This window comes from Vidua chalybeata, chromosome 7 (genome assembly GCF_026979565.1).
Source record: "Vidua chalybeata isolate OUT-0048 chromosome 7, bVidCha1 merged haplotype, whole genome shotgun sequence".
Classification (NCBI taxonomy): Eukaryota; Metazoa; Chordata; class Aves; order Passeriformes; family Viduidae; genus Vidua; species Vidua chalybeata.
In genome coordinates, this window is record NC_071536.1 from 11,081,113 (window position 1) to 11,099,382 (window position 18,270).

General features: G+C 40.5%; 1 protein-coding gene and 1 long non-coding RNA gene across 2 annotated transcripts in view; one reads left to right on the top strand and one right to left on the bottom strand.

Annotated features, from left to right (window-relative positions):
• Positions 1-1,329: 1,329 nt before the first annotated feature.
• Positions 1,330-7,541, bottom strand: LOC128791007 (uncharacterized). Its single transcript, XR_008431931.1, has 5 exons — positions 7,436-7,541; positions 5,980-6,254; positions 5,120-5,225; positions 3,485-3,605; positions 1,330-2,456 (listed from the first exon to the last, which is right to left on the bottom strand). It is a non-coding gene; the product is annotated as an uncharacterized LOC128791007 (long non-coding RNA).
• Positions 7,542-7,760: 219 nt separating this feature from the next.
• The window catches only part of PLCL1 (phospholipase C like 1 (inactive)), a 180,449-nt gene continuing 169,939 nt past the window's right edge, over positions 7,761-18,270 (top strand). Inside the window, exon 1 of the mRNA XM_053947392.1 lies at positions 7,761-8,242. Within this exon, the coding sequence (XP_053803367.1) occupies positions 7,982-8,242 (261 nt within the window). The 5' untranslated portion in view covers positions 7,761-7,981. The remainder of the gene's footprint in view (positions 8,243-18,270) is intronic.

Genomic DNA, 18,270 nt, shown 5'->3' on the forward strand with positions numbered 1-18,270 from the left:
CTGTATTAAAAGAAAAAATAAAAATATGTATCTTATGAAGATGTACACACTGATTTATCTTACAAACTTGTGGCTGGATTCTCTGCACCCTAAGCCCAAACTGAAAAACCCAAGAGTTCTTAGTTATTCAAGGACTTGGAGGAGACCTCTCGAGGCAGTTAATAGTGCTTAGAAGCACTGAGAGTGGTCACCTAAGAAGTTCCTCTGTGTAAAAGGTATGGTCAGTGCTATGTGAAAAATGCAGAAGGAAGTTACTAATTTCTGGTAAGTTTTCCATTTGTTCAAATGGGTGTATTTCTCTTATATGATATCTCCATATTGCAGGCCCTTTTCCCACAACATTCCCTTTCTTGCGTTGGGCACATATCTCTTCTCTATGAGCTCCAACTTCTCACTCCCTCCCAGTTTCCACCATTCTCTCTAACCTTTGTCTTTAGCTCCTACTTTGTTGTCCTAACAAAGGTGCTACTCCTGCTCATCTCCTCTTGTCTCTCTCCCCCTTATTTAAAAACAAGTAGTAGGTACATAGGAAAAGAATCAAAGCATTGATTCTTAAAATGGATTGCTAATCTTTCCCTACTTAACACTGAATTTGAAGACGTTTTTCCATATTAATGTTTCAGTTAGAATCTAGCTTCATGAGGTCACTTATCGTGCCCGTGTGAGTGATTACAGGATTTTTATGCTTTGTTTCCATTTTATTTGGCTCAATTTGCAATTCATTCTTTTTCCTGCATTTTGTAGAATACAGTCTCAGGGCATCTGTGAGCTCTGAAATGTTTTTTACCTTTTGCTTTCCATTCAGATCAAGGGGGTTTAAGTGTTTGGACATACAGGTAATTTAAATTCAATTTGTTTTATTTGTAGTGGCTCACAGGAAATAATACAGTGTAAGTTTTGGCCCACACTATGGACCTTGGGATCTACAAAACAGGAGACATCATTCTTCCATTCTCCCTTAGCTTTTTCCTATCCTCCCCCAAATCACAAGCCTTTGAAAAGTGCTATGTTCAAGTATGGCTCACTGAGGCTCATTGTGTATAATATCTGCTCATAAAAACATTTCTTGGCATCTCTGAACATCAAACTTGCAGAGTATAGATGAGAAAAGCTCTGCTGCCTTTTGACATCTGCATAGCCTGAAGAGTTAATACACCAGAGTCTCCCAAATCTTGCTACCAAGTCTGAGTGTATGTCTAAGATGAGATGAAAAGAGGGTATCTGGTTAGAATTAGAGGATTCTTCCAAACCACAAAGTAAACAGGTGACTCTAAGTTTGCCCAACACATTTTATTTTTGATTAGTCTGTAAATCTGTGTATGTGGGAGTAAAACACTCCTGGCTTTGTGTTTGCAGAATGCTTCAGTTTTGCTAATCCTGATGTAAGGTACAGTGGAGGTTAGGATAGCGTATTGATTTTAACCAACAGCTCATTTAACCCCACTCAGAAAAGACACAGATAAACAGTTGTTAACAATTCTTCCAATTTATGCATGTTATACTCCCACAGTGGCAAATTTCAGGAAAATAAGCTTACTTACATTAGTCATTAGGCTTTTTTTTTTCCGCATCCTTCTAACCTGACATTAAGGAACATGAGATTTTGCAATAAAATATTAAATACACTTAATCCCTGATGGAAAATATTTTTAATCTTCTTAAAATCCTGTACAATTAATACCAGAGGAATTTAAGTAATTTTGAGGATTACACTGAGATCATAATCAGATTGCTTTTTTTTTTTTTTTTTGAGGTGACTTGACTTTTCCTAATGAATTGAGAGAGAGGGGCCAACTTTACACACATGAAAAAGAACCAAACATAAATGTTTTTAGCAGTTTTCAAATTCATGTAATCCTGTGCTTGGAAGTGGTATCAAGAACTAGACCAGCCTGCATATAATTTTAGTTCCAGTTTAAAAAGGAAGACTTTACAGGGTATCTGTTCTCTGTTTGCATATACTACCACTTTAAAACAGTGTAGAAGCTGTCAAAAATATTGCTGGGAAATACTGTCTTGACTTTTTTCCACAGGAAACCAGCTTTCTTTGACATGAGGCAAATGAGGGTATAGCTCTTTCCTTGTGAGGCCAGTCAGGCACAGGTGATCTAAAGACAGCAATGTACTTTTAACACTTACTTGCTTTGAGTGCATCTGGTTTAGCATTTTTGTTTGGATCAAGGGGCAGTTTTGAAGCAAATCTCTGGATCATCCTAACTTAATGACTTGGTTCACATCACAGAGTAGTTTCTGAGTGCAAACTGACCCCTCAGTTGAAGCCATGAGCTATTGCTCTCTTCTCCAATGTGTAGATCTTCTATCCTTGGGACTGGACCTGTACCTCCACCAGAAGTGCCAATGGAATGGATTTCAGGCTCTCATCACCGACGCTCTCCCCACACAGACCCACTGCTATTGGGTTATTTGATACTTTCCCTCACATCTTTGTCAGGACCCTGCAGAAAGAATTTAAATGGATTCTTTTTTCCTAGTGGTTAGGCTACTGCACAGCACCTCAACAATCCAGGATACTCACAATTAACTTGTTTATGTCCAAAACTAGTTAGGCAATGCAAAAATCTTTCAGAGAGCACATGTTAGGAGGAAGGTTGTATGATTAACAGACAGAAGAATAGCCTAAATTCCATTCTTGGTATATTGACCAGATTTTCTCAGAACTCTTTAACTACAAAGTAGATATGAATATGACTCCTGCTGATGTTGGTAGCAATTTCATTCTGAGGTAGCAAGATTAGAGATTGTAAGGGTAGCTTTTGAACTAGAATATTACCAGAATACTTTCTATCTTTAGTAAGATGAATTCCCGGCTAATAGGTAAAATTTAAAACTAATGCTGCTTCCCCAGGAACTGTGCAGTTCATGATAAGCAAAATAATCCCAAAAAATTGCAGGTAAGTGTGTGGGTGCCATGTACATTTTTAGCACTCAATATATCCATTGAGCTAGCAAGGTACACAGTACACTTGAACCTACTCTTAAGTAATTACCAAAGAATGGAGGAAATTAAATACATTTATTGGATAATACTCTTCACAGTAGTTAACAAGTTCACGTAGCCTGAAAGTTAGCAACAACTACAATTAAATTTCTGTGTATGTGTCACAGCTGAAGAAATACTAAAAGCAAAGATCAGAGGAGTTAAAAAGAACTCTGTGAAAAACAGTCATTGGTAAATGTTCTCATTAAGTGGAATTACCACCTACCTTAAACAAGAGTCATTATTATTATTATCCTTAGACTTGAATAACAATTCATCTTTAACACTCCTTCAAATCCCCAAGAAAATTTCTGTTATAATGTATATGACATGCCTTCTCTTCCCTCCCTAAAAACTAGGTAAGTAACAACTAAACATGGGCAACTTGAGAAAGCTTCACTGGTTGCACAAATGTATAAACTCTGTTTTACCTAGATTATAGCACGACTTCTGGTATTATTTCAGGCTGTCCATTAAAAAACTTACTCGTTAACTTTTCAAACTTCAATCACTTTGGCCAAAAATCTGAAGATGGGTGTGACTTATGATGTGAATCTTCACGTAAGTGAAATGAATTCTTGGCAAACATCTAACCTTGAAAATCAGACTGGAAAAAAATGTTTAGTTATTTACATCTAAATAAGACATTTTACCATTCTCCCTTAAAAATTTCTAATGTCACTTTCTTCTTTATACCTGGTGCCAAATTTGGTGGGAGAATCACTTTCTTATCAGGAATCTACCCTTTCCTGTCTACAAAATTTGGTTCAATTGTTGCTACCTGCTATGACTGTTTACAGAATCTATCTCAGATTTTACCCCACTTTTCATTCCAGGCTTTACCTAATCTAGGCTCCACTCAGCCTTGGGCCTGTGTCTATATAGTAAGCAGAGGCTGTGAAAGAGGATTAAATATGATCTAATTTGAGGTCCTGATTTTACCATTTCTCACACTTAATTGGCATATTTTTAGGGAAAACAATACTCCTAAAATAAAGGATTATTCCTCAAAGCTAAGAATTTACAGGAATCTTCTATAACAACAGCATTTTAATTATTAAAAACACTGTATTTGCCTGAAAGTATCAGCAGACTGAAAAGAATTCATCAGTGACTTCCAGAACAAGAACATCATTAAGACAGAGGCATATCACAAAAGTCTCTCTTGTTAAGTTAGAGAAGACACAACATTTATACTACCTAGAAAATACAACGTGATGTGTAAGTATAGTGAAGATTTTTCAAAGATGTAGGAAGCAAGACAAAACAAGAATTAACAAAAAAAGGAGGCACTGAATCAATGTGTGTGTGTAAATATATTTAAAATATAAAAATTGAAAATATATGCAGTATGTTTTAAAACGAAGATTTAACTACATTTACTTTACATTGCATTTATTTCACATTGCATTTTTTACCCAGTCTAAAAGCTTAACTATAGTTTTAAAGGCAAAATATGACTTGGGGTTGCTTTGCCAAAATGTGAGTGAAACTTAGCAACAAGTACATATTTGTATAAATAAATTATATCATTCTTTTTTATTGTTTTATAATATCATGTTCATGATGTAACAGTGCAGACACAATAACTGCTAAGACTTTAAAAAATCACTTACTTTAAGAATTATCTAGCAAAAAATTTTCTCATCAATAGCTTTGCCTAAGTCTCGTCAATGCTAAAATTGGTTATTATTTGCTATCAGTGTGAATGCATATGTGAAGAAATCAAACCTTTTTCCCCATTGCTTTCCCTGTCTTGCAAATTAGATGTTCATCTCACAGGAAAATATGTCAGTTTTCATGCTTCATCAGCCCTGTTCAATTGGCACAGGAGAACCACTTTTGGCTCCCAGCAGAACACTTAAAATTAAGAGCTTCCCAAAATGCAGTGTCTAGGTGCAAGTACTGGCTTATGTAAGCTGTGCTTCAGCACAACTCCAAGACAACTGTATTTTCAGCCAGTTTATGATACAAACTACGCCTACTGAGGAACAATTGTGTGCCTTAAGGATGGAGATGGAGCAAAATGAGTGTAAAAAAAAAATCCACATTAAAATAGATATTGCAGGCACTTGCTGACTTATGTTCAGACAAACACATAGATGTCTTTATCTATCTTACCTTTCTTAGTTTGAGTGAACTCCTTGACTCTTCTCGAAAATCCGTTCCTATCTGAAGTAGCTATGGACAAACACAGCAGTGTCTTTGTACAGGGGACTGCATGAAACTGAACACAGAACATGTTATATACACCTATCACCAACCAATCTTGCTTTCTTAAACGTCTATGCAAGCACTTTTAATGTAAAGCTTCCTTTTGTCAGCTCTCTTTTTTTCTTGGTCATCAAGAAGTATCAAAACCAATTGCTCTTTTCCTTCATAATTAACGGTTCTCCACAAAGAAAAGCAAATAAATGCAGATCCTTCAGAAGCATCTAGAGATGCAGTCAGAAAAATAGACAACCTTTTATTCTCTTCTAGAGAAGAATTTAACTAAACCCTCACTTAGCCGTACCACGCATAATTCTAAAACCTCTGCATCTTGTTGACAAACAGATCAAAAATACAATTTATTCAGTGTTCCCTGTAGATTTGATTTTTATGAAAGTTGAAATCTGTAGATTCCCCATAGACCTTTTCTGGTTAAAAACTTCAGGTGTCAAAGGTTGTAATATAAGGGGACAATGAAAAGGTTTTAAACCTTTGATGGCAGAAGACAATTCATTTGACAATAAATCTCTCTCTAATGTTAAATGTGTAAAACATATCCTAGGAAGGATAAAGTTCTTTAATATGTTATACACATCTGTCTGTGCAATACACTGCAGAGTTTTTGGTAGATGCAGACTTCAGCTATGACAGCACTGTATTGTTCTCAAATAATTAAACTTTGTATGATTTCACAAAATACAGGAAAGATCTGCAACGTATTTCTGCATGAAGCAGTAATTCCCTCTATTAAAACACTGCTTGGCAATTACCTTCTCTGTTGACTTTAAATTATTCTCCTTAGGTCAGTTTGTGTGGCAGTATGTGGATATGTAATAAGTTTTTTTAGTTGGTTTGGGTTTTTTTTTCCCCTCCTCTTTGTTGCAATGACTTGGTGTGATGTTCTCTGACTTGTACAATGCAGGCTGGGGTTAAGTCCTTCATTCCCTTACAGTCTCTTCTCTCCAGTACTGCTTAACATAAATGTTTCTTCAATGTGAATATTTTCTATCTTCTTTTAGTGTTACTTATTTTGTGACATTTTTCACTGAAACAAAGCAAAATAACTGTGGTATACATATATTTTTTAATTTTTAACATAAAATTTAGAAGGAAGTTAATGAAAAAAAAGTTCAGTGGTATCTAGATCTGTCCCTCAATTAGCATTTCTTTGTGTTGAATATGACAAAGGCCTCAATACCCTCAACAGAAGTTCTAGACCTTTTAAAACATGGAATTATAAATTTATATATTGTGTGTGCATATACATATGTAAATATCACATCCTTTAAGTAGCAATTATGCCCTGTAGCCAGGCATTTGCTAGTAGCTAATGACTGGTTAAGGTAAGCATGTTCTCTCTTACTTTCTTCCTAAACCAGTGACTGCCAGCAGGTGCCAAACACATTAATTAGGGAATTACTTTAGAAACCAGGGAGAAATTAGTATTTCCACAGAGTCTCACTGCCTTTAAAGCTGGTAACTGTAATTTTGAATAGTCTTACATCCCCAGTGACTACTCAGCCCTAGCCCCAGCTCGCTCAGCCCTACCCATTCTATTTTCCATCTCACTGTATAATCTCTTCTCACCTCTTTCCTGCACTTTCACCCTTGCTGCACTCCACCCCACCTTTCCTGAGGTGTCCACGTGGATAATCTCATTATAACTAAATACCCCCTGAAGAATTACAAGGGACAGCACCACGCTCGCACGAACTCTTCCCAAGGCTGCCCACGGCTCCTGCCCTTCCCGGGAGGTTCCCGTTCCCCGCCTCCCGCTGCGTCCCCGCACGGGCACCGAGCGGGGCCGCGGCCGCTGCAGGTGCGGCCGCCAGGGGGCGGTGTCGGCCCTGCCAGCGCCCTCCGGGCCCGGGGCTGTGAGGGGCAGGGCAGGAGCGGGACCGCCCCGGGCCGCCGGCCGAGTGCGGAGCGAGCGGCGCTGCCCCACACAACCTGCCTCGCTTTTTGCTCGTTTTTAAGAGGCAGAGGAATCCCAACCTGAGTCTTCGCCTCTCTTGTACCAGCTCTCCCTTACAGCATCCGCTCTGCTGGCCCGCCGTCAGCAGCCTCAAGGTGCCCCTTACAGCCGCAGCCCCCACGACCAGCGCTGGCAGCATCCCTGCTCCTACCACGGTGCCTGCACTTGAGGGCTAGGCGTGCCGCAGGGTGTTTAACCTAAGTCACCCTTTCCACCAGCTGCTTTTACCCTGGCACAGAGGCAGCCCAAACCTGCCTAAAACACGCGCGGGGAAGCATTCCCGCGGCCGCGCCAGCACACGAAAACTCTCGACAGGCTGCACGGTCCTCCACAGGCCCCCTTCGTCAAGGTCGTGGCGGGAGCGACCAGGTGTTACAAGTCCTCCTACACCGCCCCAGCCGCCCCCCGCGCGCCGCCCCGACCGCCCGTCCAGGAGTCCCGCGGACACGCCCCTCCCCAGGGCCATTGGCTGCCGCTGCGCCGCCGGGGGGCGGCCGCGCCGCCCATTGGCCGAGCTCGCCGTCCGTCAGCATAAGCCCGGCTCCTGTCACAACAGCGCGGGGCTGTGGCCGCACTTCCTGCGCGCTCTTCGCGTCCCCCACCCCGCTCCTCTGGCACCGCGGAGTCCCGCGCGGGCACCTTCCGCCCCGGGGACGGACATGGCTCCTCCGGGGAAAGTTGGCGCTGCAGCCGCCGTGCCGTGAGAGGTGCGCCGCGGGACGCCGTCCGTTCCTCCGTCCGTGTGACTCCCCCGCCCTCTCAGCCCCCCGGAGAAGTTGACACCGCTCGGCGAGGCGATGGCAGAGGCTGCTGGCGGCCGAGAGCAGCCGGCGGGGGGCCGTGCTCCTCCCGACGCCGCTTACCGTGCCGAAGAGGAGTCCGAACCGGCATCGCTGGACGCCGGGGGCAGGAGGCGGGAGCGCCGGAGCGGCGTTTCGGCCGTGGGTACCGCAGAGCGCTTCCCCGGCGGCAGCCTGGGGCCAGCGGCAGCGTCCGACCCCGACGCCTGCCTGCTGGAGGCGGCCAAGGCCACCCCGCGGAGGAGCAGCATCATCAAGGTAAGGGTGTGCCGCGCCGCCGGGAAGTTTGCGCGGGTCCCGCCGCCGGGTTACCCAGGCTGAAGCCTCCCTTCGGTGCGCCCCTGCCCGTGGGAGGGGGCCGGGGTGGGCAGAGGGGTGGTGGGACCCCTCCAGGGACGGCCTGCGCGCTCCCTCCGCGCAGGTGAAGCGGCCGCTCCGCCGCGCAGCGCCGCTGCCCTGCCTGCGGCGAGCAAGGACGGCGGGGCCGCGGCGCCGCCTCACCGGAGTCCCTGGGGCAAGGTGCGTGCCCGGACCGAGCGGCTCTCCGGTGGCTGTGATGGGGAGCTGCTCCCGCCACCCTTGAGAGGGGTCGGGGTCCCCCCGCGCTTGTGCGTCACCCGTGGGGCAGCTTCCCGCCGAGTTGTAAAGTTTTTGTGGGGCAGCTCGTATCAGTCCTTACTTAATATTTATGGAGCACCTGTAAGGCAGAATAAATAGCTTCTACAGCACTGGCTTTCTTAGTTCTTGAGCAGCAAAATACGCAGTGTCACAAATTAACAGAAGGTGTGTTTGGAGACGGACTGTAGTACAGGTTGTTGCGGAGCAGCACTGGGTGTTTAGCACCTTTAATGTGAAATTAACAGGTCGGGCGTGACCTTAAAGCCTCCTCCTTTGTTACTGTCTGGTAAGGAAAATGGTTTTGTGATTATGTTGATTCTTCTTTTTTTTTCCAGTTTAATTATTTTTTTTTAATAAACTCTGTGGTTTTGAATTAAATGGCATCTCCTTGCAAGTATGTGGGCTTAATCGCCAGTTTCTGGGGAACCGATGAATGAAATCTCCTGGGCGAACATAATTTAGCATATGGTTACACGTGATCTCCTTGTTAGTGATTTGCACTTGGAAAGCATCGGGAGAACAGCGGAAAATAAGACTTCTCCTCTGTAAATGTGTGAAGGCACTGGGTAGAGCTCTGCCTTAATGCTGGAAGCTCAGGACGCATGCTTAGCTCTTGTAGCTTAATATGTCCATTCAAAGGAAGATACACGAAATACTTGGGTTTTTTTAAAGCTTTAAACGTTCAGAGGAGACCGAGGTAGTTAAATGCAAAAGAGCCTCGAGGGTCCTTTGTAAGTTTACGTTGAAATATTAACCCATTAAGTCCAGCAAAGTGTTAAGGGTGGTTTTAGTTTTGTAAAGACATCCACTGAATGTGATGGGAATGCTTCCAGTCTGAAGCTGCATAAATGTATAAATGTGTTACTAAATCAGGACCAAAGTTCTGTAACTGTACTGGTATGGAGATGATATTTTCTCTTAGAATTGTGTGAAGATTTCAGAAATTGAACATACACAGTCTTGAATTTCAGTTTAAAATCATTATTTTTACAGACTATACCAGTTCTGTGTGGTAGGTGTGTTTTAATGTCATAAATGGTGTATAATTGTTAATGACTGAGTAGCATTTTCACTACCGGTTGATAGCTTGGTATTACTAATTTAGCACATCTGATAATGATCAGCACATTAGCACACAGTGATAATTATCACTCTTCTAACTGGAGGAAGTTTCTTGAGATCTATCCCAGGACGGTGTTTATAAGGAGAAAGATTCCTGACAGAGGTAAGAAAGAATTAATGTTCTTATATAAGGAACTGGTAAGGCCTCATCTGAAATACTGAGTAAACTCAGTTTCCTGTGCTTAGGAATGGAGTATTCAAACTGGGGCAGATGCATAGAAGGATAGCGAGGATGGGCTGATAAGGTCTCTGGACTGAATACTGTATGAGGGGAAAAACAGATTTCCTGGACAAAAGCAAAGGACTCTTATGTCTAGATCCAGTCTGGAAACTAGAAAGTTAGTCTGGGCCCTGTAAGGGTTTGGAATGGTCTTATGATAGGAATGGAATGAAAAATACCATTGATAATCTTAAATTTAACTGTTAAATAGATGGAGTAAATTAGGTAACATGGCTGTTTCTCATAGCAGGTGTCTGAACTTGAGAATTCGCAGGTTGTGCATCTCCAAGGCACAGTGTTGGGACCCCATAGAGAGCACTGCATTTCTTTTCCCTCAAGGTTATCTCAGTGATATATAGAAATGTTTTAAATTGCTGTTTTCCTTTGGCATTATACTATGAAATACTATTAAATTTGGGTAGAAATGAAATAATGTATTTTTATGCATTTTCAGGAATTTCTAATGTGCTAGGACGTATTCATCAGGTGTTAAATGCAAATTTTAGTTGGAATTAAGATAGAACCTTCCAACTTTACATTTTTTTTCTTTTTTCAGGACTTCAACATGCAGGATTTATGCTCAAGCATTACGTTTTACAGGGAAATTAATTTTCTAATAATTTATTATATTTATTTTACTCCAAAATGTCCATATGTTCATATAAATCTATAGTCAAAATAGTACTCTATTGCTTCCTCTAAGCTGATCTTATCTGCTGAAAAATGTGACTTAAGAAAGCAAAGCAAGTTGCACATAAGGATAAGCTCTTACTCTGCAGGAGTTGAACACTCTTGTTCTATTTTCCCCTTTCTCTTCCAGCTATTTAAAGTTGTACTTTAAACATGAGTGGTCTTGCTCAATTAAGCAAAAAGTTAAAATTCTGTAAATTTAGATGGTCAAAGTACACTTCTAACAGCATTTTTTCCCCAGCTGTCTTTTGGAACTCTGGAAGTCTCAAGGTTAGCATCTGAGAGTTCAGTTCCAGTGGAAGCCAGACTTGCTTACATTGGAGTGTTCTGGCAGCCACAGTATAACTGTGAAGTACAAAGGCTGAACAGGGACTTGTTGTGGACTTGCTTTAAAAACCTTCCCTGCAGCAAATTCCACTTGGCATATATTGCAAGTAAAATATGAACCCTTCTAAATTATCTTCAGTACGTTCATGTGCTCTATATTTGGTTTCAGAAACAAGAGAACTCAGTTATATAAAAAGAACAAAGTGTAGCCAGAAAATTGTTATTCCCATTTTGCTTTGCTGAGGTTCACAGCTTTGTAGATTGAGGTAAATGTAAAATAAGATTCATGAAAAATAGTTGTAGCTGTTCTTGTGTACTAGGTTGTTTCACAAATGTGCATTAGTTGCTTTTTTTAGGTTTTGTTTTTTTTTTTTTTTTTTGTTTTGTGGGTTTTTTTCTAATGCAAGGAAGAGGTAAATGGTCTTACTCCAGAACTGGAACGAGAAAGGGAGTTTGCCATCAGCAGAAGTCAGCAGACAGAATGCTTGGAGGTAAAACGAGAGAAAGTTCTAAAGAGATCATAGAACTTTACCTGCTTTCTAGGAAGCCTAAAGATGAAGTATGTGTTGACTAAATGATTTGCCAAGTGGTTTTTTTGGGTTTTTTTTTTGTTGTTGCTTGTGAATAATCCAGGCCCAGTTGTTTGCAAATAGAATAATAATTGCAACCACTTTTAGGCCAGGAGAGCAGAAGACAGTGCTTGGAGAACTGGATTTCTGCTTTCTTTACATGTAATGCTTTGCAAGCCTTCCTGTGTGGAGGGCTCTACACAGAGTAAATTGATGTTATTTTCTTTCTGGCATGTTCCTTCAGCCATTGCCATGTATGAGCGCTTTAATAAATGAGTAGGAAGGCTGTGTAATTTGTTATGTAATGCTACTGAAATGCTTTGTAGCTTTCTACCAAAATATTTCTCTGTCAATTCTTATCAGGCATCTCTCTCTGCTTTGTTTGTTTGCAAGAGAAACTTTTGGGATCATGTGTTTGTTTTCTTCCTGGATCTTTGTTTTAAGATACCATAGCAGATAACACAGCAGACTGTGCCCATGAAATGAACTTGAAGTAGCAGCTGCAGACTCTCTAACTCAGAGAATTTAACTTCAGTCACAGTAGAGCTGTGAGACTTTTCACTGAAGTTCTTCCAAAGGCTATTTGCCTGCTTCAAGTAGAGATTTCTTTTCCTTTAAAAGCCAGTTGAGTTGTCCTTGCTCATAATACACTACTAGCCTAAGAACTGCAAGTTTTAGGGTTTTGCAATGTAATTAATCAGTGGAGGCATATCAAGATAGCCAGCTGTCTTATTTCAAGACTTGTATTTATGCTTGTGACATTCTCAGCTTTAAAAAAAAAAACAAGCTGCATTGAAAGCAATAAGGTTTTGTTCCTTTCAGTTTGTTCTGATGTGTGATGATAGAATTTAAGTATTTCAAATAAATGCCATGTCTGTCTATGCAACATAACTATTTAAGAAGACAGAGTTTTTCAGGACTGTAATGATTCTCCAGAAGCTTCTACATAGCTTTCTGCTGTGTGAGCTTGCATTTAGGAACTTGCTGCTTAATAAATTAAACTATGACTATGTAAGATTCATTAAAGCTGATTAACTACTTGATAATCCAGTATTTATTTTATAATGAATGCATTCTTTGACATATATGTACCAGAGGAAAAAAGGAGAATTGTGAGTTGAGATTACATTAAATAATGTGCTAGAGCCTAAAAATGTATTTAGAAGGGCAAGAATGACATGTCTAGCCATGCAAAGACTGCTACAAAATGGGAAATTCACCAGATAGATATGGGATAAGGTAAATGGTGGGTGATATTTTTATGTATGTAAATTCCCAAACATTGTGGGGAACAAGAACTGGTATTTGCTTGCTTTCATAGAATGTGAAGTCAGGGAAAAAAAAACAGTGATAGTTGTTTAGCAGCAGGTTGAAAATAAATGACAGTATTTCCTCATGCAGCATGTGAGTAAATCATGCACTTTACAGCCCCAGAAATCTGTGCAGTCAGACATGTAAATGGGTTTGAGCAGGTATAAAATGACAAATTGATGAAGAGAGCTTCAGAGTGCATCAAAAGCATCTTCTGGCTTTGAATGTTCCTGAACTACAAGTGCTTGAATCAACTCTGGGAAGTCGCAGCAAAGAATCGACCACTTTTGTACTTCCTTGCTTCTTATGTGTCTCCCCAGGCGTGTCGTTGTCTTGGGATACTAGCCTAGGTTGATCTTTATCTAACCCGGTACCTGTTTGTTACAAAAACTTAGAGAGACCCAGGAAGCTGGTTTCCATTATTGCTAGTATAAAATTTCCTTAGAAATTAATGAATCTTCTTTGTTTAGTTACTTAGAATTAATGTTTGCCAGCTTTACAGAAGAGAAGCGGTTTGAAGATATTTTTTGGATTGCTGTGGCATAGCTGTTTATATTTTCATAACATTGCACCTCTATTCCATACACCACTGTTTTTCCTTAAGCATCTATTCAGGACAATTTTGGACAGAACAAATACTGGTTATAGACCTGCTTTTGTCAGATGAATTACATCCAGTAATTAGTATCAGTGAAGATGGGCAGTTTTTCTTTGAACTGTTGCATTTATCACTGAGATATATTCTCCTGGAGGGCAGTAGGCATTTCAGACTGGGGTTTAACTTCCATCTCTTTCCTCTTTGTTCTTAAAGCAGCATCAATAGATCCAGTATAGCTGTGCTTAAGCTGGTAACATTGTAGTGAGGAAGATTTAGGTCTTGTGGAATTTTTTGTGTCAAGCTATCAATGATAATTATCATAGCAATAGAAATCATTATATATAAAATTATTCAGGTGCAAGATTTGGGCATATGGGTCTTAGGAAGCTGTCCTAAAGGCTCATCTGGCTAAAAGTCTCCTAAAAGTTAATGGGTGCCTTTACAATGACTTGTCTAAACTTTGCTACTTGAAAAATTTTAAGCAAACCCAAACAATCTACATCCAGGCCAAACTGCTTCCTTTGAACTTGATAGCAAAAATGTCTGCTAACTATTTCAGTAGTAGTCTATATTTCTTGTCCTTTGGTTCCAGTTGGCACATAATCTAACACATGACCAGTATCTCAGTAAACATGTACAGATGGATAAAGCCTTGTGTTTGGGGTGTTTTTCCATACCAGTTGATAGGAGTCAAGGTGATTTGAGTGTCTTGCACTGGAATTTCTGGAAGGTGACCTTTCTGTAGGATAACAGCAGTCCAGTGGTCTGCAAACACAAGTTCTGGCAGGTTTTTCAGGAAGTTGTTTGATAGGTTTTCTAGGTAAGAGGTAGGAGCTGTTCAGGTTGGGAATAAGAGATGAAGTTGGTGATACTGGTTCATTTGTTTTTAAATTATGTCCATAAAGTCTTTTGTGCAGCAGTAGATAAATAATGCTTAAAAATAATATTCTGATGAAGTAATGGGGCTGGTGGACAGAGCAGTGACAGAGGAGGAAAGCTTTCTATTGCTTTCCAAATATATTGAGCAGCTGTTAATAAAACTGAGTTTTTGTATCTGTGTAGAGATGCAAATACTGTTTCTCATGCTAATATTTTATTCATTTTGCAGTTCCACTGAGATCATCGCCATCTGTAACAGAAATGTTTTAATTGAGTTAGTGGTATATTTTTTCCCTGTTCTTCCCTACAGTAGATGTGAAAATGCAGGCAGTTACTGTAGAACCAATAATACATCTGCTGGGGTGAACCATTTAGCTGGTCGTTCTTGTAAACTTAATCAACATATTTGATTGGTAGGTGTAATTTCTGGTAATACTGGGTGATTTTTTAAGATATGAGGAAGGATGATTAATATTACTTTTAATAACACATGTACTCCAGGGTTTTTTTTTTTTTTAGCTAATGTGACTTGAAGGTTTTGACATGCATGATAATTCAGGAACTACTCAGACTTGATTAAAAAAACAAGTGTTACAAATAGCTAAATGCCTTTACTAAATGCTAACAAATTCTGAGGACTCATAAATATCTTTGTATAGGTTTGGAAATGCATTTATAATCAAAGCCTTGTTCTTAAATCTTACCGTATCATAAATATTCTGGGGTTTGAAGCCTACTTATGTAGAATCCTGTTTTCTGGAAGAGTCTTATGTCCGAAGGTTGCAGTTTTAAGTGATTATTAACCCCCTTCCTGAAATGTGTTCAACTTTCTGAGATTATTATAATATCTTCATTATGAATATCTTCAGTCGTGGTTCCTTGTTTAGTGTGTATTTATTAAGTTGAAAGTCTCTTGACAATTAAGACTTTGTACAGGCCTTAACTGAAACGAACTGGAATCAAATTGAGGTAAAATATTTCTTCTCTTCCAGAGCCACTTACATCAATGATATTAGCCTTGGGTTTATTATTTGAGGCAGCATGCATCGGGTAATGTTATTGTGGCATGCCTATTTAAAGGTGTGTCTCAATCTAAATAAGTGGCACCAAAGTATTTCTGTACTGAGGGGATTTAAAAAAATATATTCTAGCTCTAAATGTGTACTGTGAGTGGCCTGCTCAGGGGAGTACTGACACGCCATGTTTTAGATAATCCCAGCTGAAACAGCTACAGAAAACATTCATTAGAGTCATATTGTATTTTCCCCAGAGGTTCTCCATGCTGGATCCTGGTTGTCCTTCAGGTTGACCTATGTTATGCTGCTTTGGTACTTCTTGAAGGGGTAAAAGGAGCGTGTGTTTGCTGCCCAGTTCCTTGTTCAGAGATTTGTTCAAAGTGGAAATGTGTTTGAATACTTCAGAGTTGTCATACATTGATTTGTGTGGGTGTAAATGGCTGTAGAAGATGCAGAGTGGTCAGTAATTAGGGCTCAAATCACCATTGTTCACTGGATGCTTGGTTTAGTAACTGAGATACAACTTCTGAATGGGCAGTAAGAATCTCAGCTGGAAATCTGTTCAGTATGAAGCTGGCTGCTCAATTGCATACCTTTCAAATAAGTCTAGAATCAGGTAAAGTGCAGCATTTATTATTTTATGGACCCAAAGTCTTTTAAGCTAATGCTGAATGGTGATTCTCCCAGACTAATTTGTACCTAATTACCTGCATTGTGGTAATACAATAGTTGGACACAGGTTGTTTTTAATTCATTAGGTGGGTTTGATGGATTACTAATTTGTTTTGATTGTAGGCTATGAAAAAATTTAATGCTGTTTCACTCTTTCAGACAGTTTGGAGGGTAAATACAACAAAAAAGGGTGTTCTTTAAGTAAAATGCAGGGTGCACTTGTGGTATGAGATGCCTGCTGCTCGTGGAAATGTGTTAATATCCATCTTGCTTTTGTGTATACTGATGGACTTTTCTCCATTTTGTGTTGATGCATCTCCTGTAGAGTGTGTCTCCTTAAAAGCCAAACCCGAAGAGCAAGCAGCCAGACAAAAACTTCTGCCAGGAGTATTGATGAAGATTACATGAATTTAAGAAATTCTGTTGGCTCCTACTGCAGTCAATGTGTTTTGAGGAGGATGCTTTGGAGACTGCCTGAGAATGACAGCTACAGCAGGCTTGCAAGAAAAAGGCAGGAAGTAAATAGCAATAAGAGGTAAAACTCCTTGATCAGGAATCAGATGCTAGTGCTTGAGTACACCAGGAAAGCCACAGGACAGGGCGGGGTGAGAGCATGTCTAGAAGCTCCAGTGAAATTCAGAAAATTGGATTATACGTAATCAGAGTGCTGCTGAGAGCATGGAGCAGGCAGGGCTGAAATAAAACCAGGGACCCTGGCTTGGAAGGTTGGGCACTGGAGTCAGGAGTCAGCCAAGGGTGCACAAGCAGGACAGGGGTGAGATCAAGGACCAGGACTTGAGGAAGAATTCTGAGCACAGTCATGGGGATCCCATTTGCAGATGCAGCTCTGAGCTCCACTGCAGGGAAAGTCACACAGGAAAACAGCAGTTTGTCGCCTGAGCTGGGTTGCTCTGGTTTTGCGGTCTTCTGAGCATGTTCTGTGCTAGAGGTGTGTAGCAGTTTAAGGGGACTAGCTGCCGAATGATGTCAGGTTTGGGGAACCTGGAAAAGGGCACAAGGTGGCTGCCAGAAGCCAGAGGGGTTTTTTTGCCACAAGCATTTATGGCAGCTCTGGTTGACAGAACAATGGGAGGATACTTGAGGGTTGCCTTGGTCCTGCTCTTGTCAGCTTGGTGGTGATTCCTTGCATCTCTCTCTTCTTAAGTGAATATTGCTGCCTGTTTGGGCATCACCTATTAAGCTTTCCATATCCCTATAGCATTTAGGCAAGCTTACCATTGAGTTTTAATATCACAGTGATGTTTTAGTTTTGTTTTCATTGTTGGGATGATTTTTTGAGAAAATAGATGATCTTAGTGATTCTGTCAGTTCTAGCCTACTTGCATAGAAGAATGAGAAGAATAATTTTTACTTAATTTTTCTCTTAGGACACAAAATACATTATGGGCAACACTTATCATAAATGCAGATGAGTTCTGGGTTCCCGCATTTAATTTTTTTATAAGCTGTAGTTTTGCTTGGAAGACCAACGTGAATTTTGTTGTTGTTGTTCTTTTAATTTGATTTTATAATGACTTCCATGAATATCTGATTAGAAGTTGTATTTGCTCACCTAGAGGGACTGCTGAACTCTTTGAGTGAGAGCTATCAAGAGAAAGCGCTGTGAATAGATTACTGTATGATCCTTCCTCTTTTTCTGAATGAGATTATGTAGGAGGTTATTGCATTAATTTAGCAAATCTAATAGTTTAATAAAAGTACTATGTTCCATAGGAGTATGATACACCTCCAAGCTACCTCATGTAAATACTGTAATAAAAAATTCTCTGAGCACTGGCTAAAAAATAGATGTTGGAATCCATGCAACATAAGAAAAAAGACTTTCTGCAAGCATTCTGTGTTCAGGGGTAGATGGAGCCCAGTGCCCCAGACTGCCTGGAAGCTACACAGCCTTCATTGGGAATGGAGCCTTCATTTGCTGGAGCCAGCCTTGCTCTCTGGGTCACATCCAGGCCTTGGCACGGGGGTAAGGACAGGTTTGTCGTGGGACATACACATGGGTGTATCCTGAAGGAAGGCTTGTCTCCTAGTGTTATGTAAAATCGGTTGTATTTGTGTATGATTTGGAAATGCAAGTTATGGTATTCACGTAGCTTGTGAATTTCTTCCTCCGTGTTATGATTCACAGTGGCAGTTGCTCCCTAAAGCAATGCAGATTTTCAGTATAAACATAGTTTCTGCAGTCTGAAATCAGTGGCAATTTTCCCATTGCTATTAACAGAGGAGGGATTGAATTGAACACA